This window comes from Chelonoidis abingdonii, chromosome 10, assembly GCF_003597395.2.
Source record: "Chelonoidis abingdonii isolate Lonesome George chromosome 10, CheloAbing_2.0, whole genome shotgun sequence".
NCBI classification, from domain to species: Eukaryota; Metazoa; Chordata; order Testudines; family Testudinidae; genus Chelonoidis; species Chelonoidis abingdonii.
In genome coordinates, this window is record NC_133778.1 from 79,251,391 (window position 1) to 79,276,481 (window position 25,091).

At 45.9% G+C, this 25,091-nt stretch overlaps 1 protein-coding gene across 2 annotated transcripts in view; it reads right to left on the reverse strand.

The window, feature by feature from the left end:
• USP37 (ubiquitin specific peptidase 37) overlaps positions 1 to 25,091 on the reverse strand; it is a 63,033-nt gene that overhangs the window by 12,191 nt on the left and 25,751 nt on the right. Inside the window, exons 14-19 of one of the 2 annotated variants that reach the window (XM_032764434.2) lie at positions 17,836 to 18,000; positions 15,562 to 15,627; positions 13,752 to 13,902; positions 8,812 to 9,067; positions 5,872 to 6,038; positions 3,329 to 3,389 (exon numbers count right to left, since the gene is read on the reverse strand). In XM_032764434.2, the coding sequence (XP_032620325.1) occupies positions 3,329 to 3,389; positions 5,872 to 6,038; positions 8,812 to 9,067; positions 13,752 to 13,902; positions 15,562 to 15,627; positions 17,836 to 18,000 (866 nt within the window). The remainder of the gene's footprint in view (positions 1 to 3,328; positions 3,390 to 5,871; positions 6,039 to 8,811; positions 9,068 to 13,751; positions 13,903 to 15,561; positions 15,628 to 17,835; positions 18,001 to 25,091) is intronic. The other variant, XM_032764435.2, reaches the window with a different exon arrangement.

Below are 25,091 nucleotides of genomic sequence, written 5' to 3' on the forward strand. Positions count from 1 at the left end.
CTTTCCTGGGACGGCACTGGGGAGCAGTACTGGGAGCTGCAATGGTACCGTGAGGGAGACTGGGACCTACGACCGAAGCGGTGCCAGGAGGTCGACTGGGATCTCGAGGTCTTCGCCTGGAGCAGCTGCAAGATGCGCAGTGCTGTGAACGGTGCCGGGAGTTGGATTGGTACCATGAGTATCTGGCTGGCGAACGGGAGGCCGAACGGTGCCATGAGTGCAACTGGTACTGCGACGGAGAGCAGTGCTGGGACTGCGATCGTTGGCGGGACCGAGATAGTTGGCGGGACCGAGATCTTGAACGATGCCTCTAGGTGGCTCCCACAGAGGGTGGCCTCAGCAAGGCAGGCTTGCCAATAGATTGGATGACCCGCATCGGCGGTGTCGGGGGTTGAGGCAGCGTGGTCTCCATTATAGCGATCAACTCCCGTGCCGTGGAGAAGGTCTCCGGCGTGGATGGGAGAGTGAGCTCGACCATGGCGTGAGCCAGGGAGCTTTCGGGCATCGGACTCAATGGCCCTTGCGGGACTGGAATCAATGGTGCCGCACTTGGCGATGCCGCGGCAGATGACGGTGCCGGGTGATCCATCATCGATGGGCGCTCCTTCTGTGGTGCGGGTGGTGCTGAAGCAGTCAGAGCGCTGTGTTGCTTCCTGGGCCACGGGGACAGGGAGCGGTGCCGAGCAGATGTCAATGCCGTGGCTCCTTCGCGGTACCGGAGTGGTTCCAGAGCCGAAGAAGCGCTCCTCACAGATGCAGGTTGGGGGCTCGGTACCGAGGTTGCAGGGCTAAGTGCCGCCTCCATGAGGAGCTGTTTCAGTCAAAAGTCTCGCTCCTTCTTCGTCCTTGGTTTAAATGACTTGCAAATGCGGCACTTGTCAACAAGGTGGGATTTCCCCAGGCATTTGAGGCAGCAGTCATGGGGATCCCCTATTGGCATCGGCTTTTGGCACGCCAAACACGGTTTGAATCCCGGTGACCTGGGCATGGGCCCGGCACCGGGGTGGAGGAAAGGTGCTAATCCCCGATCCCCCTTCAACAACTAAATACACTAACTATATATATACACACCACAACTAACACTAACTACAACTGTAAAAACTCAAACTATAAAGACAATTAACAGTGAAGAACAACAGGTAAGCTAGGGATGTGGAGATCAGCAAAGCCACGCTCCACAGTTCCAACGACCGTCACGGGCGGTAAGAAGGAACTGAGGGGCCGTTGGGTAGGCAGGGGTATATATCCAGTGCCATAAAGGCGCCACTCCAGCGGGCGACCCAGCCGACGCATCGAGTGTTGCTAGGGTAAAAATCTTCCGACGAACGTGCACGCGGCGTGCGCACACCTAATTGGAATCGATATGAGCAAGCACTCAAAGAGAACATAGAATGCAGAATAAAACTATAGCCCTGAACTATAGAATGCAGAATAAAAAGCAACATACAAACTTTTCACCCCTTTTTACAGTAAGTCTATGTTAAACGGTGCAAAAACAGTTAATGCAACAGTAAGGGTGCGTGGCAAACTTTTTTGCAAATTTCATTTGATTTCCATAAGCTTTGGTGGCCCCTGGTCAACATCCACATTAAATGACCTGTACCCATTTTGCTTAGTGATTGGGAAGTTTCCATGGTGAGAAGCATTTCTCTATATTTCAACTATAAATTCTATTCACAAATTACATCTATCAGTTAAAACTGGCATCTAAACTTACTGCTGGCAGCATCCATCTTTTCATTGTTTATGCATGGTGAGAAGGGCTGCTCCCTGCAGGAACTTCCAGAATGCTTGGCTGAGCAAAATGCACATGGCTTTCTGTTGAAGCTGGAAGGGCTCCTGTACACAGTGTTCTAAACTTTTTGTGATTTTGCAGCTACCCAACTAAAGCTTTTTCCCAGCACTTGTTACAGAAGCACCTAAACTTTTTCCAGATAATTTAAATTTGCATGGCGAGTCCTGATTGGATTCGAGTTCTCTGCTCTTCTCCTCTCCTTGTTTTTTTAAAACTGTCATCATGCCAGTTATGATGGAAATACTTTCCCCAAAAAAAGGTTCATGCAGTTTGCCCTGACACTGGATTAGTCTAATCCTCCTAGGTGTGTTCCACAGTTGAACCCTCGTAAGTGAGAATGCTTTACTGCCATGTTCAGAGCTTTATAAGCTACATTGTCCCAGGGAAATGCAGGCTGTCCAAGCGAGTCACACATGGAGATGCAGTCACAGAGAATGCTTAGTCCCAATACACTGATAATGCTGGGATTACTACACTGTTATAGCGCCAACACTGGACTGTGTTAAAAAAAAGAAGACAGACAACTGCTGGCTACAGGTGAGAAGGGAACAGCAGCTTCATAGCGGAAACTTACTACCATCTCTTTTAGCAAGTACCTGCTGCCACAATTATGAATGACGTGACAGCATGCTGAGAGGCATTTGACAATAGTCAGGATGTCAAACAAAATTAAGCGACTGCAAATCAAGAGGATTTTAAATTCCCGGTGCTGCAGGGGGAATGCACTCAACCACTCCTGGAGAAGGAACTTGCTTTGCCAAAACATTCTCCACCCCAATATCTGACAAAAGAGTGAGGCTGTGGGCTGCAAAGAGAGCCTGAGAATGCAGGACACAGGTTAGAGTACACAGTAGTGATGGCTGAATCTTCAATGTGATGTGTCACCCTTGTGAATGACACTTGTACACTATTCTGAGTATGATACTGCTTTATTCCTGTTAAAGAGCAGACCCATGCCTCTTCAGTAATAAGCAAGGGAGGACTATTTAAGGAGCCTGAGCAAGATTAAAAGTGAATTTTAAGTAATACGCCTGTATTTCACCATCACTACTGCTCCTCTTCTGGTGTGGGGTTTTTTGGCTTTGTTCTGCCAGGCTGCATAACCTCACTTGCATGCTAGCCCTACAAGAGTGCTTATTCCAAAACTGCAGAACTATGATAAGCCAGGGCTTTGGGAACTGATTCATCCAAGAGGGTATTCTGCAGATGTGAGACTGCAGGTGTCTCTCGGCCATAGACAGCTGGCTTTTCAGGAACATCAAGTTTCAAGAACCAAATATCTGTGTACACAATATTTAAAAAAAACTGAATTAAGGAATAAATAACTACTGCAGTTTTCATGTAAAGAATTTTTGCTGGCATTTACTTCCGTAACTGAATGAAATAAACTGAAAAGAACAGAGCCAACTACAGTCAAACACAAAAAAAGGCATGAAATCCCAGCTGCCTTTTAGATGCTCAGAGCTGCATTCACACACATGGATATATTTCCCCTAAAAAGCAGCATTATGGAAGCTGATAAATAAATTTCACCTTGTAGACTTAATTCGGTAGCGCGTTTAAGGTCATCATCTTCTTTTTGTTCTCGTGCTTCCTGATGGAAAGAAAACAAAACTTAGTTCACTGATACACTTCCCTGCTTAAAATTCTTGTGGTGTGCTTTTTCTATTGGAACTGCTGCTTTGGTTACTACAACAAACCTGATATAGGACATTAAAAGTTCCATGTGAAGGAATGTTTACAACCAGCAAGAGTCCAATGTTCTAGTGCAACAGGACCTGGGACAAACCTTAATTAAAGCTTGTCAAAGCTACTAAAGTTTTTGGTATGCAGCAGAGCAAGTCCCTAGTAACACCATGAGCTCTCCCTGGATCACTGATTTGAAAAGCATCATAATGAATTTGTGAACCGTCTGCAAAGTAAAACTGTCACTTACACACAAAGTTCCCCATGCTACAACAAAATTTACACAATTTTCTGCCCAAAGCTAACTGAGCACACAGGCCTCAAGCAAAAGGTGAAAATATCTGCTACAATTTATTTTAAAATAATTGCTAAAAAGGGGGGGCTGTCCTGAAGCTTAACAAAAAAATCTATAAAACTCAAGGAAATGTTTCTGTATTTCCCAACTCAGGAAAGGATTTTGCAAACATTACAGCAATGAATTTTAACAGGTAGGGATAGATGATAAATGTGAAACCCTATTTTTGGGTGTGTGTCTGCCCTGTCTCCTCCCTCCACCCTCAATGTTGTAGCAACATTGATTCCAGTTGAAGAGACTGGACGTGGCTGTGTTCAAAGCCCTACTGCATGAAGAGGCTCCTTAATTCGGGGTCTGAATGTATGTCATGCCTGAATCACAGGTGGGATGCCAGGTCCTCATTATGACTACATCAGAAGCTAACGTTTAAATCCATTTTACATTATTGCCATAAGGGTTTTTCATATATCAGTTCCCAAAGCACTAGGAATCTATATCTTAACAGCACAGCTGAAATGAAGCAATCCATCACTGCGTCTCACAACGAATTACACAGGAGGATGGGGAAATTTGCCCCGTGATATCTAGGCCAACCCCATTTCTCACAAGGAGTACCATGATATCTAATGTCAACACAAAGCAGACAGGGTCCTCAGTTCAAGGACTTATAACAAATGATCTTCCCCATCACAGTAAACTGTACTGAACTCCATTTGTCTATACAGGAAGGATGAAGGGTTAAGTTGACTCCAAGTTTCTAGGTATTTCAAACCTAAAAATATGTAGGGTTGGTAAAATTAGAAAAAATAAAAATCTAATGCTGATGATAAAAATACAAAAATCCTTTATATATATTTTTCATTTTTAAAATGTTTTATTTGTACATCTGCTCAATGGTGCTGGAATAATCTGCATAGTAGGGGTGCTCAGAGCCATTGAATCAAACTGCATATAATGAAAACCACCTCAAGCCAGGGGGCGAAGCAGCACCCCTAGTTCCAGCACCTCTGCAGTGCTGGAAATTAAGGGCAGGACAGGACAGGGTTGGAGTTAGGGCAGCACTGACAGTGGGGCTGCAGGGGGCTCCCTGCACAGCTGAGGGGCCCAAGACAACAGGGCACAAAGTGTGGGGGTGGCTGCAGTCCTGGCCATGGCGTGCTGCTGAACAGTTCCTGCTTCCCTCAATGTCTGTGTGTATGAAGGGGAGATGAGGAGTCTGCTCATTATTTGTGTAACACATTGGCAACCCAAGGAGGGCTGTTGGAACTCTAAATGTTTGTAGCTGCCCGGTTTGCCAGTAGCACTTCTTTCCCCATTTGTGTTTGACTAGAAGGGTGAGTTAGCCTTTGCAACCCTAAGACTGGATTATACGGGGCTATAACTGAAGACTATTCAAAAATTGGAGCAAGTGCATAATACAACTGTCTGTTTGCTTAGCACAGGTCAGAAGTGCAGGGTGATCTGCACTAGCTTTCAATTTGTTTTGGGGTGTAATTCCAGGTGCTAATATTAACTTAAATGGTATGGAACCTAATTATCTGAGAAACCTGCCCTTATCCCTCATGTGATACCACAGCAGTTGAGCTCAGAGGAACAGTTTGAGCTAACCGTGTTCTGATTTAAACAAGAGAGCTACTGACATGGCTGTCTGAAGGGGTGGCCATCTGTATTAGAACCTGCTTCTCCCTCTGTCTCTGGACAGGACACGCTGCAAGGCCTTCAAGTGGGGGATGAATTAGGGAGGTGTACGGAAGTTAGAGTGTGAGGCTTGTTAATTTTCAGTACATAACTGAACAGCGTCAGTACATAACTGAACAGTGAGGAACAACTTTGCTTTTTTTTGTATAGGTGAACCTTTTAAATATCTAGGTGTAATTCTCAAAGTTTATACTAACTGTGACCAATATAGTTAATCTCAGTGACTGAACTGGGTAGTGAAAAGAATAATCTTCTGCTTTTCATACTGGCCTCTTCTAGAAGATAAGCAGTAGAGACAATCTGCAATTATTGTCCAAGCCCAGAGTGAGCTTTTATTTTGCCATCAGGTTTCTGATGCTAGAAAAGATGACTTAGGGAAGGGAGTATTAGCTCTTACTTGTTCTTGGAGGCTCTGAGCCAGTGCCTGCTGAAGTTCTTGTTCCTCCCGCTCTCGCTCCATATCGTACTGCTGCAGCCAGTCAACCTCCCCCTGGGAGCCTTCCGGAGTTTTGTTTTCCTTATTCTCATCAAAATCTTTAGTTATCTCAGTGAAATTGGCAGGAGCTGAGGAAGCAAAGGACATTTATGCTTTTCTGGTCCCTTGTTTGTCACCATTTAAGTCCTCTTTAGGCCTCTGAACTCCTTGGAGCACAGTGGCATCTACTGGTAGAGGGACAACCAATAAATCCTGAGGAATGCCTAAGGATTTGATGAGAGAGGGGAATGCTATAACAAATCTTACAGGTTTGGGACTGAGCAAGGTTTTATCAAAACCCTCTCCCCACAAACTCTACGCTTTCATTTAAAACCAGCAACCTTTGCCAAAACAAACGTGTCCCATTCTGCTAGGCTTTCACAAGGGTGGCCCAAGTGCAGCTAATGGACTTTTGCTAGAGTTACAATACGTGGATTTAGACAGTGCTTACATACTACAGTGCCGGAACCATAGAAAAACCTAAAATTGAACTATGTTATCTCTAAATAAGACCGAGGGAAGCACCAAAATCTCCTAAAAGCTGTTAGGGTTTGTCAATTTTTTGCTTCAGTTTAGAGCTAGACGATCTACAGATTTTTAAGTAGTATAAAAGCACAAGTAATTTACAACTGTGTAGCTTATCTTTAAGATGGGTGCAACGGAAAGAAGAAAAAAGCTGTTTTACAAAGCTTCTGGAGGGAATATTTGTTGCTATGACTATATGTACCTCTCCTATCTGCAGCATACTTTCAACCTCCAATTGGCTACAGGTAAATAGTCAGAATCCCCCTAAAAAAAAAAAATCCAGCAAAGCAATCTATCTTAATGTGAACCCACGCTTGAACTGGAAAAACAGACTTCCACATCTGCTCATTAGTTATCAGAGGATTACAAAAAGCAGAATGCCAGCATCTGCAACATCCTGAAAAGGCAGGATCACCAGTCAGGATTGTAACCCAGATCTGTTTAATCCTCTTAAATGAATCACAAAACAGAATTTTTTACATTATTTTTTAAGTCTGACTCAAACTTTCATTATAAGGAGCAATACTCCACAAGGTTTCTGGCTATTACACAGCTCTCAACTATCAGTAGGAGTAGGGAAAGTGTGCCCTTCGTAACATCTAAACTAGGTAGGTCTCCCACCATCTGCTTTGAAAGTATATGAAATTCAGTGTGAATGTGTAAAATGCACCACAGTGTATATGAATAAGGGAGCAGACTCAATGTTGTGCGAATTATTTCATGTGTTGACTTCTGCCATGGAGTCCCCAGACGATGCTCTGGAACTGCTCCTCACAAAGCCAGGCAGGACTTTGGGGAGCCTTCTCTCCCTTGGAGCAGACTGTCTTCAGGGGAAGAAGCTTACACAGCTTCACTTCCTGGGTCTGACCTTGGAGCATTCAGCATCCTCTGCCCCTCCGTGTGCTTCCCACAGGGAGTCCACCCAGGCGGGGTCCTAGGGAAGCCAGAGAGTCCTGCACCCCCACTTCACAGTCAGCTGTGACTCTTAGCCATCCAGTAAAACAGAGGTTTTATATGACAGGAACACGATCTAAAACAGAGCTTGTAAGTACAGCGAACCGGACCCCTCAGCCGGGTCCATTCTGGGGCCCAGTGAGGCAGACCCCCACATCTGCCCTCACTCCTTGTCCCCAGCCAGCTCCCAAACTGCAAAACCTCTTCAGCCCCTCCTCCTCTGCTGAGTGCCTTTCCCGGGCCAGGAGGTCACCTGATCTCTCTGTTCACCTTTAGCATCCCCTTGCAGAGGGGAAGGGCCTGGCCATTAGTTGCCAGGGAGACAGCGTGTCAGTGATTTATTCTCACTGGCCTTTATCCCACCACCTAGAGACTTAAGAAATGCAGAGGGAAACTGAGGCACCCACACTGTATTCAGAGAAAACATTAAGAACAGTCCCACTTCATCACAACTTCCAACATGATGTTTCATTTGACAGTATCTGACATTTTGAGCTAACTGCAACCTTCAGTAGTGTACGGTTTGGGCATTTAATTTCTTATCTCTTAAGAGGAAAGGAAAAGAAAAGAAAAGAAGGAACTTCATCTGACTGTGTTTTTATGATAGTGGAGTTAGGAAATAATTTGATCCAAAGCAAGTAGCATGAGCAAATTACAAGATTTTAAAAATTTCTGTTAACCAACTAGAAAAATTGAGACCTAATTATCCCACACTCAAATCAATGGGGCTTCCTCACAGTGGTAAAGTTAAGAATGTGTATAATTATTTGCAGGATTTGGGGCCACAGTCTGTAAAAGCATGTTGGGCTTATTCTGAAGGATTTACATAAATGTAAGGTGCTGTTTTAGAAAAAAAATTTTAATTGTATACACAGGGGGCCAAATTAATTACAATTCTACTTACTTTTCACTGTGCATCAAAGGGATTTTAGCCTTATCCTTTGAATGTATTAATCATACACAAAAACAACTGTCTTTGGATATTGCTACTATGCTACTTAGGATTGCAATTGATTTGGAGACAGTTATAGAAAATAAAGTGTACTCAGAATATGGAAGAGTAAAACTTTAGAGTCAGTGAATTGACAGAGGTGATTGTTAAACAGGAGATGGAAAAAAATCACCAAAACATTGGTGATGACTAAGTTTAGCAGAGACATATTACAAATGTTTGATATGAGAACATTTTCGAAATTCAATACATGAAAAGCTTTAAAGACAGGAAAAATGTAAGATATTTATATATCGCCATGTTCATCAGACGCTGCCTACAATCCATTCTCATGCAATTCATGCCCCATATATTGCTGATCTGATGTTGTAAATAACTTCAGAATCACCATAGAATCTGTTCAGTTAAGATAACATTACTTCTCATCCTACCTGATTCCGTAGTTGCTTTGGGTTTCTCCATCTCTACAGACTGCAGATTTTCTGGCAATTCCTGCACCTCATCCTCTCCAAAACCAGTGTCTGGGCTGCTTGTAGGTTTATCTTCATCATGGCTCACAGAGAATGAGGCTTCCCTCTTGCTAATCTCTAACACAGCTGCTAGTAACTCATCCTCGCTCATTCCATCGAAACCAGCATTTCCCAAGTCAGAAGATTTATCACACTCTGGTTTACTTCGTTTTGAACCCTACAAATGAAAGGATTCAGGCTCAAAGGCTTTAAAAAGAGTCAAAGATGTGTCGCATCTAGTTTGCATTTACTGTGCGCATTTCTTCTGGGTTAACTGTCAGGAAATGGGAGTTTGGGTCTCAACCATACCAAATATAGTTCACGTAAAGAGAGTCAATGCCATATGACTTTAGGGACTAATGTTAACTTGGAATAACAGATCTACAACAGTAGTTTTCAACCTTTTTACATTTGTGGACCCCTAAAAAATTTCAATTAAATTTGTGGACCCCTTTGGAAATGTTAGACAGTCTGCGGATCCCTGAGGATCTGCAGATCACAGGCCAAAAATCACTGATCTACAACCACCAGGATTTGCAAGATGTGCAAGGCTACAGCACTCTCTTCATCTGTGATCACCCCACCTTCCCCTTGTGACACCCTTCCAGGTAGTGGTGAGCCCTCACCCGCCAGTAACCTCCACATATGAGTAGCAAAGTCATCACCAATAAGTGTTTAATGAAGCTGGACAGCAGCTGCAAGAGATAAATGTAACCTGAATTGGAAGATGGAAAGAGAACCACTGAACCTAGGCCAGGATGAGAAGAGAAGGGGATAGAACACAGTTTCTCAAATGAATCTTAGACGGTCTCAGCAGATATGACCAGGAGAGGCCAAAACCTGAAGATTAGGGCAGCAAATAGCAATGCATAAAAGAAAAATAAATGGTTCTCTCACAATGGACAGGCCAGTCAACTCTACTCGGAAAACTCAGGCTAATGCTGGATCTTTACGTTGCTGGTCTGTTAGCCAACTTGTCCACTGCTGCACTAGCCTTCTGTGCTTGTGCTTATAAATCAGCTGAACACAAGATGCTGAGGCTACACACTGACCATCACACCGGTTACATAATCATGCACTCAGACCAGAGATTATTTCCATCTCTGATGCTGTAGCACCAGTACTACCACAAGCACAAGACCACGGACAGGAAAGGAAGGCAGGTAAGAGGAGGGTGAAATTCTAGAGAGAAGAGATGGTTCAGTTAGAGATAACGGGTAGTTGGTCAGGTTCATGCCAAAAAAAAAGTAAGAAAGAATTTGAAGACCAGCTAGCCAAACACTCAAAAAGTAATAGCATAAATTTTTTTAAGGACATCAGAAGTAGGAAGCCTGCTAAACAACCAGCGGAGCCACAAGACAACTGAGACGCTAAAGGAGCACTCAAGGACAATATGGGCATTGCGGAGAAACTAAATGAATTCTTTGTATCGGTCTTCACGGCTGAGGATGTGAGGGAGATTTCCAAACCTGAGCCATTCTTTTTACATGATAAATCTGAGGAACTGCCCCAGATTGATGTGTTATTGTGACAAACTGGGAATGTTCTTAATGTTTGCTCTGAATACTGGGTTGGTGCCTCAGTGTCCCCTAGGCAGTTCTTAAGTACCTGGCAGAGCAAAGGGCCAGTGCACCTAAATGCCTGATGCTCTGTCTCCTAGCAACTGATGGCCTGGGCCCCTTCTCTGCAAAGGTGCCAGCTGAAGGCGTTGGAGACAAAGAGGTCAGGTAACCTCCTGGCCTAGGGAAAGGAGCTGAGCAGAGAGGAGGGGCTGGAGGGGGTGGTTAGTCTGGAGCTGCCTGGCGACGAGGAGTGAAGTGCAGACCTAGGGGTCTGGCTCACTGACCCCCAAAATGGACCCGGCCGATGGGTCCGGTTCGCTGTACCTACAAGCTCTCTTTTAGACCCTGTTCCTGTCATCGAAAAACCTCTGTTTTACTGGCTGGCTGAGAGTCACGTCTGACTGCAAAGTGGGGGTGCAGGACCCTCTGGCTTCCCCAGGACCCCACTGGGTGGACTCACTGTGGAAAGCACACGGAGGGGCAGAGGATGCTGAATGCTCCAAGGAGAGACCCAGGAGGTGAAGCCATGTGAGCTTCTTGCCCTGAACAAGTCTGCTCCAAGGGAGAGGAGGCTCCCCAAAGTCCTGGCTGGCTTTGTGGGGAGCAGTTCCAGAGCATCACCTGGGGACTCCGTGACAGTTATTAGAGGAGGTTTTAGAATAGATTGATAAATTAAACAGTAATAAGTCACCAGGACCAGATTGTATCACCCAAGAGTTCTGAAGGAATTCAAATGTGAAATTGCAGAACTACTAACTGTAGTTTGCAATATATCATTTAAATCAGCTTCTGGACCAAATGACAGGAAGATAGCTAGTGTGATGCCATTTTTTAAAAAGGCATTCAGAGGTGATCCTGGCAATTAAGGGGCCGGTAAGCTTGACTTCAGTACTGGACACACTGGTTGTAATTACAGTAAAGAACAATATTGTCAGATAGATAGATGAATATAATTTCTTGGTGAACTGTCAACATAGTTTTTTATAAAGGGAAATCATGCCTTACCAATCTACTAGAATTCTTTGAGGGGGTCAACAAACACGTGGACAAAGGGCATCCAGTAGATAGAGTGGACTGAGATGTTCAGAAAGCTTTGACAAGCTCCCTCACCAAAGGCTCTTAAGCTGACATGGGATAAAAGGGAAGGTTCTCTCATGGATTGGTAACTGGTTAAAAGATAAGACACAAAGGGTAGGAATAAATGGTCAGTTTTCAGAACAGAGTGGTAAATAGTGGTGTCCCCCAGTCCTATTCAACATATTCATAAATGATCTGGAAAAAGGGGTAAACAATGAGGTGGCAAAATCTGCAGATGATACAGAACTACTCAAGATAATTAAGTTCAAAGCAGACTGTGAAGAGCTACGAAGGCATCTCACAAAATTGGGTGACTGGGCAAAAAAAACGCAGATGAAATTCAATGTTGATAAATGCAAAGTAATTCACATTGGAAAACATAATCCCAACTCTACATATAAAATGATGGGATCTAAATTAGCTGTTACCACTTGAGAGAGAGATCTTGGAGTCACTTGGAGTGAATAGTTCTCTGAAAACATCCACTCAATGTGCAGTGGTAGTCAAAAAAGCAATCAGAATGTTGAGAATCGTTAAGAAAGGGATAGATAAGAAGACAGAAAATATCATATTGCTGTTATATAAATCCATGGTAGGCAATATCTTGAATACTGCATGCATATGTGGTTGCCCCATCTCAAACAAGATATATTGGAATTGGAAAACATTTAGAAAAGGGCAACACAAATGATTAGGGGTATGGAAAGGCTTCCATATGAGGAGAGATTAATAAGACTGGGACTTTTCAGCTTGAAAAAAAAAGACAACTAAGGGGGGATATGATAGAGGTCTATAAAATCATGACTGGTGTAGAGAAAGTAGATATAGAAGTGTTATTTACTCCTTCTCATAACACAAGAACTAGGGGTCACCAAACGAAATTAATAAGCAGCAGGTTCAAAACAAACAAAAGGAAGTATTTTTTCACACAGTGCACTGTCAACCTGTGGTACTCTTTGCCAGAGGATGTTGTCAAGGACAAGACTATAACAGGGGTCAAAAAAGAACTAGATAAGTTCATGGAGGATAAGTCCATCAATGGCTATTAGCCAGGCTAGGCAGGGATGGTGTCCCTAGCCTCTGTTTGCCAGAAGCTGGGAGTGGACGACAGGGGATGGATCACTCGATGATTGCCTGTTCTGTTCATTCCCTCTGAAGCACCTGGCATTGGCCACTGTCGAAAGACAGGATACTGGGCTAGATGAACCTTTGGTTTGACCTAGTATGGCCGTTCTGCATATGGTTACATATGAGCAAGCCAACAGTATAACTCCTCAACTCTGTCCCACAGCAATCCTAGAAGACTAGATCTAATTGATTTGCTATTCACATAAATTGGCTGCATTACTCCATTTTTGCAGCAACAGCATTGCCATCTTCCTCACCCATCCCTAAAGGAGAGTGCAAAGGAAAGCACTCCCATCAGTTAAGGGAGATGCAAAGCAGAACCCTCAAAGTTTGTCTTACTTTAGGATGTCATTCCCTTCCCATACAATCCTGATTCATCTCCTTTCTACTGCACTTACAATGCCATTGTACAGGCAAGCAGCTTCTTTGGATGAAACCAACATCTGCCACAATAGACCTCAAAGGCAAAACGTATTGAATTATGCCCCCATATCAGAAACTAGGTCTCTAAACATTTCTAAGCACTTATCACCAGAGACTGCCAGCTTCACTTTTCAACCAGTGCAAAACACTTAATTTGGGGGTCCACAAACTCATTCCAATTACACATTATTATTTTTCTTCCACATACCCAACACGTATCCTGGCCCCTGGATTTAAACAAAGAATTTTACTGGATAATTATTACCAGTGACTGACTTTCATCCCATTTCAACCAGTGAGCAGCTTCAAGAGATGGCAATTCAAATACCCTCTAAGGTTTGAATAGTAAAACTGTTGTGCAGCTGACACACTTGAGCTAAAGACTTCAGTGCAGCTCTAATACAATTACCTCTGTTGCCAATGGGATCCCAAGCCAACACATACAGAGAGGTCAATCAGATGGCCTGGCAAAGCATTCCCCTTCAGCATAACTGTGCTAATTATGAACCGATCTTGTATTTACATCGGTTTTATTCACAGTTTGATAGATTCTGACAGTCCAGACACAAACATTTAAGGGATTTTTTAGGTTTGAAAGGGTATGTTTTCCTCTCTCAATAACAGAAAATGCACATGTATTGTAAGTCTCACAGAGAGGAAAGAATCTTTTACCTTTTCAGGCTCTTCTTGCTGCTGCTGCTGTTCTCTGCTCTGTACATCACACAATCTTTGACTGTGAGCGACAGAGCGTTTCAATGGCTCATCCTCACTATCTGAATCCACATAGAGTGCCACGGAGCTCTTTGATTTGAATGTATACTTTCTGAAAATTAAAAATACAACTATAATTTCCTAGCACTGCAGAAACCTGTTAAACTGTTAAAAAAGGAAATCTGGGTGTAACAGGTAGGACAGTTATGGAGATTTAGAAGAGACTCCAGTTTGCCATATTTAAAATTTATTTAGCTAGCAGATGAATTTTCTATCCCAGCTTGCCTATTGGTGGATTGAAAGCTACTGCATTCCTTTACCAGGTATTCATTAAAAGAACTTCCCTGCACTGCTGTGTTTAGGTATTTACAGTGCATGGACAACATTCTGTGAACATTCACCTAAGTGGACTCCATTAGTATAGAGAACTCATTATTATATGCTGTTTAACTTGGGAAATTTATTTAAACACTATAATTGTTCTCTGAAACCAAGTTGCATAGATCATAAACACACTAAATAGTGTTGGCAGGACAACATTTCACATGTGTAATATTTTTCAGTTTTCCATTTGGCCTTTTGCAGGCGTTGCTTTTGGTTTTAATAAAACCAAAAGCAAGGAGGGCTCAGGAAAGTGAAAAATAAAAGCACTGTGTATAGGTTAAGACAGTGGCTCTCAACCTTTCCGGATACTGTCCCTCCTTCTGGAGGCTGATTTATCTTGCATACCCCAAGTTTCACCTCACTAAAAAACTACTTGCTTACAAATCAGACATAAAAATACGAAAGTGTCCCAGCACACTATTACTGACAAATTGCTGACTTTCTCATTTTTACCATATAATTATAAAATATATCAATTGGAATATAAAATACTGTACTTACATTTCAGTGTATAGTATACAGAGCAGTATAAATCAGTCGTATGAAATTTTAGTTTGTACTGACTTCACTAGTGCTTTTTATGTAGACTGTTGTAAAACTAGGAAATTTCTAGATGAGTTGATGTACTTTGTGGAAGACCTCTGCGTACCCCCAAGGGTATGTGTACCCCTGGCTGAGAACCACAGGGTTAAGAAACCTGTGCTCTCTACATGCATCCTCCAGTGTCTTCACTTTTAGACAGCGTAAAGTTATCCAACGCTACATTATATTAATCACTGTTTCTCAGGAGCTGGCCTTTCAGAATGAAGTTTAGGAACACTGTTCCTCTAACCCCCACAAATAAATCCTAGAATTAAATGACTGTCTTCCAGAACCAACTCTGGTAAGCCAAACATAAGGACAGAAAAAAGAGCTAGCACTTGGAATAAGAGACTATTTTGCTTCTCTGGTAAACAACTTACAGACCAGTTTCTTGCAGTTATGGTTACAACCAGTTCTTAAGAGCAATGGAACTATCAGAGTCCACACAAACTAAGTTCAGTTTTCCTTGCTACAGTAGGTTTTAATATTGAAAAATAAAATCTAGTATGTGTTATAATTATAAACCTCAGAAAACAAGCTTATAAGAAAAATGCTGAAAGATGTCATTTGGGCTGTGTGAACACTTAAAGGGTCCTTAACATTTATGTCATTGGAGACGCAATTTCAAGACAACTCTGGAGCATGAAAAACAGTGTAGGGACAATAACTCAAAACACAAAAAACATCAAGGAGTAAAAATGGAAAAAGGAAGACAAAAGTGGGAGAAAGGCAAGACTTATTTAAATGCTCAAAAGTTCTTCAGAGAATTCCCCCAAATCAAGGAAATTTCAGAATGACAACTTACCTACAAGGTGTGGAAGTGCTCACAGTACAGGAATTCACCATTTGGGAGGCTTTCAATGGTCGAGAACTACAAACAGAGCAAAATATTTATTGCCACAGTTATATTCTGAAAAAAATGTGCATTCTACTCATCTTCTACTACATGGTAACCCGTGGCCAAAAAAGCCATAAGAATATCTGTTTCTATTTGTTAATCACAGAGATTTAGAGTAAGAATTCTATACTATGAATATACAAAAGCTGTTCATAAAAATAATTAACCCTTTCAACTTGATTTACCTCTTAGTGGCACACCCTAGGATAGCTTTGAGATTAAAAGCTTGCAGCATTCCTGTCAGGACTGCAACTCATTCCTTTTCCTACCATCTTTCCAGCTCCTACTGCCAATTCATGACCTGCTCTCCCACAACCTGCCCTCGTGGCTCTACTGGCTCCCTACCTGGCCCATGTTTTCAACAAAAACAACTGTCACGCAAGCTTTCTGATCCACCTGACCCTCACCTTGGCTCTCTCAATTCCATCAACTCTCCCCACACCCACCAGCTGGCTGCTGTTGTAGCAATCCCTTCCAATCCACACAGCCGACTTTCTCTCCAAACCCAAGACTGCTGCATCCAGTTCACCACGTCACCCTCTACTGCTAGCCAAGGGGATAGATTAAGACTGAGAACATTCAGGTCCTATTACAAACCACTAAAAATCTGACCCTTTAAAGGGTTCTTCTTTTTCTTCCTTTACAAAAGTAAAGTTTTCAATTACAAAAATATACTGTTGAAAAACCTTATTCAACACTAAGCATGAAGAACACATGTGGCGTCCTGCTGAACATGCCAGATACATTCTAACTCAGTATGCTATTGTGGTTAGGGCACTGGACCAGAACATAAGAGATTTTGGTTTTGTTCCTTGGTCTGCCAGACTTCCTATGTGACCCTGGGGATGATACTCTGTGCCTCAGTCTGCCATCTGTAAAAATGAGAGGCCATGGTATGTCCACACTTGGAAAGCTGCATGCAATTCTGGTCACCTCATCTCTAAACAGATATATTAGACTTAGAAAAGGTGCTGAGAAGGGCAATGAAAATTATTAGGGTATGGAACAGCTTCCATATGAGGAAAGATTAAAAAGACTGGGATTGTTCAACTTAAAGAGATAACTAAGGGGGAACATGAGAGAAGTCTATAAAATAATGACTGGTGTGGAGAAAGTGAATAGGGAATTGTAATTTACCCCTTCACATAACACAAGAACTAGAGGTCACCCAAAGGAATTAATAGGCAGCAGGTTTAAAGGAAGGACTTCTTCATACAATGAACTGTCAGTCTGTGGAACACATTGCCATGGGATGTTGTGAAGGCCAAAAGAATAACTGGATTCAAAAAAGAATGAGGTACGTTCCTGGAGAATAGATCCATCAGTGGCTATTAACCCAGACGGTCAGGCACACAATCTCATGCTTCAACTGCTAGAAACTGGGATTGGACGGCAAGGGATTGATCACTAAAGACTGCCCCACTCTGTTCATTCCTTCTGAAGCATCTGGTCCTGGCCACTGTCAGAGACGGGATATTGGGCTAGATGGACAGTGAGGTCTGACCAACTATAGCCATTCTTAAGTAATGCTTCCTTACTTCATAGGGCTGTTGCGAGGACAAATTCATTGTGTGAGGTACTAGATACTGTGGTGACCAGCACCACAGAAAAACCTATAAATATGTTAATGCACAGGACAGGACAGGACAGCAGAGCAAAGGGTGCAGGGGAAGATCAGCAGTGAAAGGGTATGAAGTTACATTTTAATGTAAGAGCTCAATCATTCTAGTACTTGTACTGGAAATAACGCTGCATTATGGACTCCCAGGGAACTTCCCTTGGTCAATTCTACTGGTCCATACCCCAAGGGTTAGGGCAGAGTTGTTCCTTACAGAGTGTTCTCTAGATATTGTCCTGTCTAGTTTTAAACATCTCAAAGGAAAGGAGGTTCCACCACTCTTACATCACGAGATGTAATTCTCCTTCCCCACACATGGTCTCGTACTGGTATCATTATGGATTAATGCAGCAGACAAAAAGACTTGGCTTTACTAATTTTGTAAAGGGAATCACAATGATCTTTGAGAGGGTAGGAGCAATTTTTAAATCTTTTATTAATTTGACTCTCTCTAGAGTAGATCTGATGTGTAACATTTGATACCATCCCTTCCCATGTGCCATATACATGAACTTAATACCCCTGAATAGATACCTGTGATAAATTCTGCACTTGACACTTACACTGCAGAATGCGCACTCCATCCCAGAGTAAGCGGGGGCCGAGTGCTTTCTGTACAGTGAGCTAACAGGGTCAAATATCTTGGTATAACCACCTGCTGCCCAACTTTGTGATTCAGAGACAGTGCCACATTGAAGCTGTATCGTTTCAGATGAAGAATCAGCACCCTGAAAGATAGGAGGCAGGGCAGAAATAACTGCATTAAGTTCAAAACCGAAGACAGTAGCTAGTAAATAAACACATTCAAAACCCAGCTTGCCCTACCTGCAAAATAGTGACCTCAGTTTCAACTACATTTTATTTTTAGAAAAAAAAGTTTTACACCTCTTGGCTTTCTGACAAGAGATGTTTGATTGCATTAATAGTTGTGTGGTGAGCTTGAGGAGATGTGATCCTGCAGGATTCTGGGAGCTAGGCCACTTAGGGCTCTGGAGATAGTAAACAGTCCCCTGAACTTATTTTGGGTATTTATAGGCTGCTAGTTCATAATGAAGAGCACAGGTATAATATGCTCTCAGCCTGATCCTCTCTGGAGACAGTTCTGGTTACTGCTTCTATCTAGCAAGACCCCGAAGTTGCAGACCATTTTACCAAAAGGCAGACATCCTGCTCTGATGAAGCAGTCAGACGCTGTCAACTCAAGATACTTCCTGATTCAATCAACATCATTTTGTTCTTGTCCAGGATGAGCTTACGCCAACCAGTTTTTATTCATGTCCTTATTTCTGCCAGCTAACGAGAGCGCTAGGAAATAACTGATTGCTCCCAAGAGGAAACAGAGCCAAGGATAATGATCATAGATCAGTGTCATCAGCGTATTCCCTCATGATATCCCCTACTGACCTAACGTCCATGTTGAACAACAGCTGTGGTCAAGACTTAGGCCTTCTCTATACTACTTCGGTAAGTCGACCTCAGGGCTTGGCTACACTTGCGAGTTACAGCGCATTACAGCAGCCCTGGGAGCACTAGCTCACTCCCTGTCCACGCTGGCAAGGCATGCAGAGCGCTCTGTCTCTGCAGCTACAGTGTTCCTGGTACTCCACCTCGGCGAGAGGAATAACATTTGCTGCGCCTTGGCTACAATGCCCAGGCGTCAGGGTGAACAAGGTGTTGCATTACTGCGCTCTGAAATGTCCCATAATCCCTTTAAGTCAAGTGGCCCTTCTTGTCATTGTTTTGAATCACTGAAGGAATGTGGATATGCCCTTTGAAAGCTCCGTTTCTGACAGCCGGCTGCTCATCTGCTCTGAGACAAAGCACTCATTACTGTTGAATGCTGTGTGTGTGTTGGTGGGGGAAAGAGAGAAGAGGTCTGCTGGTGTCTGAACTTAGAAGACAGCAAGCTGACATGCTCTCAGCTCCCCAAAAACCCACTCTCCCCTCCCCCACATACACACAACACACTCCCTGTCACACTCCACCCCTCCCCCCATTTGAAAAGCACGTTACAGTCACTTGCATGCTGGGATAGCTGCCCATAATGCACCGCTCCCACTGCCACTGCAAGTGCCACATATGTGGCCATGCCAGTGCGCAAGCAGCTGTCAGTGTGGACAGACTGCGCTTTCCCTCCTGTGCTCTCCGAAGGTGGGTATAACTCACAGCGCTCTACATCTGCAAGTGTAGCTGTAACGAACTGGGACTGTTCCTAATGTTTGCTCTGAATACTGTGTTGGTGCCTCAGTGTCCCCTAGGCAGTTCTTAAGTATCTTGGTGGTGGGATAAGGGTGTGTGATTGCTACAGAGGAAGGGGCCAGTGCCCCTAACTGCCGGGCACTCTGCCTCCTAGCAACTGATGGCCTGGGCCCTCCTCTGCACAAGGTGCCAGCTGAAAGTGTTGGAGACAAAGGATCAGGTGACTTCTCTGGCCGGCGGGAAAGGAGCTGAGCAGAGAGGAGGGGCTGGAGGGAGGCTAGTCGTAGCTGCCTGGGAAAGGAGTGAAGTGCAGACCTAGGGTCTGGCTCACTGCCCCCCAGAGAATGGACCCGGCGAGGGGTCCGGTTCGCTGTATCTACAAGCTCTGTTTAGACCCTGTTCCTGTCATCGAATAACCGTCTGTTTGCTGGCTGAAGAGTCACGTCTTGACTGCAAAGTGGGGTGCAGAACCTGTGGCTTCCCCAGACCCCCGCCTGGTGGGCTCGCTGTGGGAAGCCCACGGAGGGGCAGAGGATGCTGAATGCTCCAAGGAGAGACCAGGAGGTGAAGACGTGTGAGCTTCTTGCCCTGAACAATCTGCTCCAAGGGAGAGGAGCCTCCCAAAGTCACTGGCTTTGTGGGGACAGTTCCAGAGCATCGCCCGGTGACTCCGTGACAACTGGTGGCAGTGGAGGGAGATACTGCACCCCGTGGATGGCGCTTCCTGCAGTAAAGTGACTGGGGAGCAGTAAAACAGAGGAGGGATATGAGATACCAGGCAGCGTGCTGAGCTGAGAGAGGAACGGTTTCAGGGGGCAGTTAACCTCGGGAGTGTGTGACCAGCGAGAAGGACTGTTGGAGTACAGGGTCCCCTCTGAGGACTGCAGGCGAGCAGTCTCAGGGCGCGGAGGAGCTTGCCGCTCGACCCTGGGAGAGAGAAGGATTTTGCAGTAGCAGGGTTCCCCTGGGGATTGCATTAGGAGCAGTCCCAGGGGCAGAGGAGTCTGCAGCTCGACCCTGGCAAGAGGTGGTGATCACGAGAAGGGCTGCACACCAGGGGTTCTTCCTGGAAACCATGGGGGAGCCAAGAGCAACAGGCCTGTGAGTCCAGAGCCACTTGGGAGCGGTGAATGATGGCCTATCACCAGCTCTTTAGAAGGACATTGTGATCGCTGCGCACAAGAGAGAGTACGCATGGGGAAGTCACCAAGGCACAGTTAATCGTTGCAGTTGGAGGAGGAGACCTGCTCGAGGAGCAGATTCCTGACCAGATGGGCTACGAAGAGGATCTGGGAGCAGCTGGAGCAGCAGCCAGGCATCCCCGAGAGCTGGTCCCACCCAGACAAGGATCTTCACGATTGGGTTCCCCATCAGGGGATCGGAGACGGATGGGATTGGAGCAGAGCCTGAGGGAGCAAGGAGGACCATGAGAGAGGCAAGAGCTGTGGAAAGCTGCAGGAGAAGCAGCAGCAGCACGGACTGGTGATGGTGGAGTGGAGAGACATAGGGGCTGCCCAGGGTCAGTGGGAAACACGCCTGCAGGGCGAGGCCCTGGGACAGACAGAACTGTGTGGGTGCAGCCGCAGATGCTGAGGGGCTGTGGGACCTGGGTGAAGGTCCCTGGGTGAAGCCCCTCGCCCTGCCTATGGCCCTCGGATCCTGTGCAGACGCAGGGGGTCGGACTGGCTGGTCATTGGGGTTCTCCCACATATCGGCTGGGAGGCCCTGTTGGGGGGTGACTGTCCCCTCCGGGACAGGATCCCGACCCTGCTCCGGTAACTGCCGAGGGTTTGAATTTAAATCCAGGGAACCAATTGGCTGGGATGGAAATGGTCAGTGAAAATGCAAATGACCTTGCTGGCAGGGGGGGAGGGGCTGCTGGCTCAGGATACCTGCTACTGTACCAGCCCCCTGGGGCTGAGGGGGGGAGAGATGCTCCCGCCCCCCTGCACACCAAGAGGGGGCTCACGCTGGCTCTGATGTTGAGACAGAGCAGAGAGCTCGCTGCCTGCCCCACTGGACAGCCAGGGCAGCGCTGAGCACAGGGCAGCTGAGACCCCAGCTGAGGGGGGGACACCCAGGAGGGCAGGTCAGCTGCCACCAGGTTTGCCTGGTCAGACGTGCTGCTGGGAAATGATTTAACAGCAGGGACGAGCATACCAGGGACAAGGCTCAGAGGAGGCTGTGACCCAGGCCCAGCCTGGAGAGGGAGCAGGTCCCACTCCCTGCCGCAGCAGCTGAATCCCAGACCGAGCTGCAGAGGGATCCTCCTGGGAGAAGCTGAGGGAACTTGCTGGCCACAGCGCTGCAAACCCCTTGGGGAAGGCTGCAGGGACGAGTCCTGCGGGAGAAGGGATTCCTGTCCCGGGAATGGGCTCCCCAAGGGGAAGTAGAACTGGGGAGAATCTGGAGGCAGCTGGTGGTGCCCAGGAATCCACAGGGTTCTTCCCTCTCAAGCTGCTGGATGGGAGGAGAGTGAGGGGCCCCTAGACCGGAAAGGGGAGGATTGGAAGGAGAAGGGAAAAGACCCCTGGTGATCTCTTCCTGAGGTGGGAGCCAATCTCCCCATCAGGTTTCCCAATTCAGAGTCACTGGAAAGCAACCCAGATCCTGGAGAGAGAGGTCAAGGACATGCTGGCTTTAGATGGGATCGCGCATTTTCAGCCCATGGGCCTCATCCATGGGGCTGATCCCCAAGGGAGGCAGGATGGTCTGGTTTATGGGGGCTGTCAGAAGCTTAAGAGCCATCACACGCGGCGTCCGATGCGACCCCATGCCTAGGCCTGGGAGATTCTAGACCAGCAAGAGGGGATGGAGAACTTGGCCTGGCAGACACTGATAACTTGTGCATCTTTAGCCAGACCTGGGAGGAACAGGTGTCCAGGTGAAGAGGGGGCTGGGCTGCCTCAAGAAGGAGGTGGGACTGACGGTAAATTGGAAAGTATAAGATGGGGATGGCAGAGGTGTTGTATCTGGGCCACAAGGTGGGAGAGTGCTGCCCAGAGCCAGAGCTGGCCAAGGCCAAAGATGGGGGCTCTTAACCAAGAGAGCCCGAATCGCAGCCCAGAGTGCTGGGAGAAGAAACCCTGTCCAGTTTAAACCCCAGGAGTATTGGGTGGCAAAAGGGTAAGGCCGCAATAAACCTTCCCACACGCCGCGCCTGCAAGTGCCATCAAGCACACTCAAGCAAAAGAGAGGCCACAAAACTGGGAGGGCCGGTGTGTAACTCACCCCAAGAATGGGAGAGATGCTGGGAATCCATGGGAACGTGGTGGGTTCGAACTTCTCCAGGTCACTGGCTGGAGTGACCTGGCTCAGTTCGGTCTCGAAGGGGGGAGAGATGTGACGAACTGGGACTGTTCCTAATGTTTGCTCTGATACTGTGTTGGTGCCTCAGTGTCCCCTAGGCAGTTCTTAAAGTATCTTGGTGTGGGATAAGGGTTGTGATTGCTACAGAGGAAGGGGCCAGTGCCCCTAACTGCCGGGCACTCTGTCCTCTCAACTGATGGCTCTGGGCCCCTCCTCTGCAAAGTGCCAGCTGAAAGTGTTGGAGACAAAGGGACAGGTGACCTCCTGGCCCGGGAAAGGAGCTGAGCAGGAGAGAGGGGCTGGAGGGAGGCTAGTCGGTAGCGCCTGGGACAAGGAGTGAAGTGCAGACCTAGGGGTCTGGCTCACTGCCCCCCCAGAATGGACCCGGCCGAGGGGTCCGGTTCGCTGTATCTACAAGCTCTGGTTCTAGCCCTGTTTCTGTCATCGAATAAACCTCTGTTTTGCTGGCTGAGAGTCACGTCTGACTGCAAAGTGGGGTGCAAGAACCCTGTGGCTTCCCCAGGACCCCGCCTGGTGGGCTCGCTGTGGGAAGCCCTACGGAGGGGCAAGAGGAATTCCTGAATGGCTCTCCAAGGAGAGACCCAGGAGGTGAAGACGTGTGAGCTTCTTGCCCTGAACAAGTCTGCTCCAAGGGAGAGGAGGCTCCCCAAAGTCCTGACTGGCTTTGTGGGGAGCAGTTCCAGAGCATCGCCCGGTGACTCCGTGACAGTAGCCATGCCCCAAGTTACACTACTCCAGTTATGTGAATAACGTAACTGAAGTAGACGTAGGTTAGGTCAATTTACTGCAGTGTCTACCCAGGGCTGTGTCAATGGGAGATGCTCTCCCACTGAATTACATTACTCTTCTCAGGGAGCTAGAGTATCGGAGTCGATGGGAGAGCGCTTTGCCATTCACCTAATGGGTCTTCACCAGACCCACTAAACTGACCCCCGCTGCACTGACTGTAGCAGTGCCGATCTGCTGGTAAGTGCTGACATGGCCTTGAACTGTTTGGCCCTGAAAATCAAGCCTCCTACAGAAGGAAGAGCAATCACTAAAACTGGGCACAGGGCTGGTTTTATTAGTCATATACTTTACCTAACTTCTAATACTTTTGTTCATGAAACTATCACTAACCTTACAAACATTCACTGTGCAGTGAGCCTTCCCTCTTGCACTACACTGTGTGTCTATTTAGACTGGGCAGAGATCATGTGGTATTACTTGAATTATGGTATCACCAAAGGGTCCAAATTAGGGACCCTGCACTCCATTATTCTAGGTTCTGTAAAACTTACACCATGACAAGATGATCCCTGCCCCAAAGAGCTTACAATCCATGTAATGATTCTATCTATGTCATTAAAAGTACCACGCACACTATCAGTACTGCTTCAAGGAGTACTGTGTATTTCTAATGATATCGGCATGTCCACTCTCTCAGCTACCACCCAGATCCGCTCTTTCTTTAGGACATAGCTGGCAGCTGTAAACCTCACTTCACAAACAGGAAAGATCTGACCCCTATTATGAGAAAGTGTCAAGCTCTGACTTTCCGGAGGGAAGGGTATATAGGGGAGAAACCTCTCTGTACTCTTCCTTGCAGCCCACTCTACTCACTGTGACACAGAAAGAGAGCAAACACCGAGGTGAAAGGGATGGTTGGCCATGCAAAGTGAGGTCCTGCACTGAACTCGATGGCATTTCTCTGTCAGTCTGGATATAATGTGGTAACTTTTAAACGGCACATTTGATCTATTCCAAAGTTTCAGGGAATGTTTTAGACATCAGTGGATAGAATCCTACTGATTTTAGTGAAAAATCGGAAAACCAGAAGGGGAAAGTGGGGAATGCATGGAGCCCCAGGTTTCTGGCTAGCACAAACATCAGCTTCAACCAGGTCTACAAAATCTGTAGATCAATGAATCAGTTCATGGCAGCCATTAACAAGCTCTAGCATAATTCTCACCCCACTGCCTATCTCAGCTTCGCCCTCCCTCCCAAATGACTTTAAAATGTTGATAACAAGAATGACTTATCTCCCAGGCCTGGCTTACACTTAACATTTAGGTCAACATTGCTACATTGCTCAGGCGCGTGAAAAATCCGCATCCCTGAGCGATGCAACTGTGCAACCTAACTCCACTAGTGTCAGAAAAAGCGAGGTTGATGGAAGAATGCTTCTGTCGCTATTGTTGGTGTGGCTGTGTCTAACACTATGGGGTTATGCCAGCACAGCTCAGGCACTGCAGCTTTGCCAGTGTAGCCCCCAGTGTACACTGTATGCCAGACAGAAAGAAAATAAATA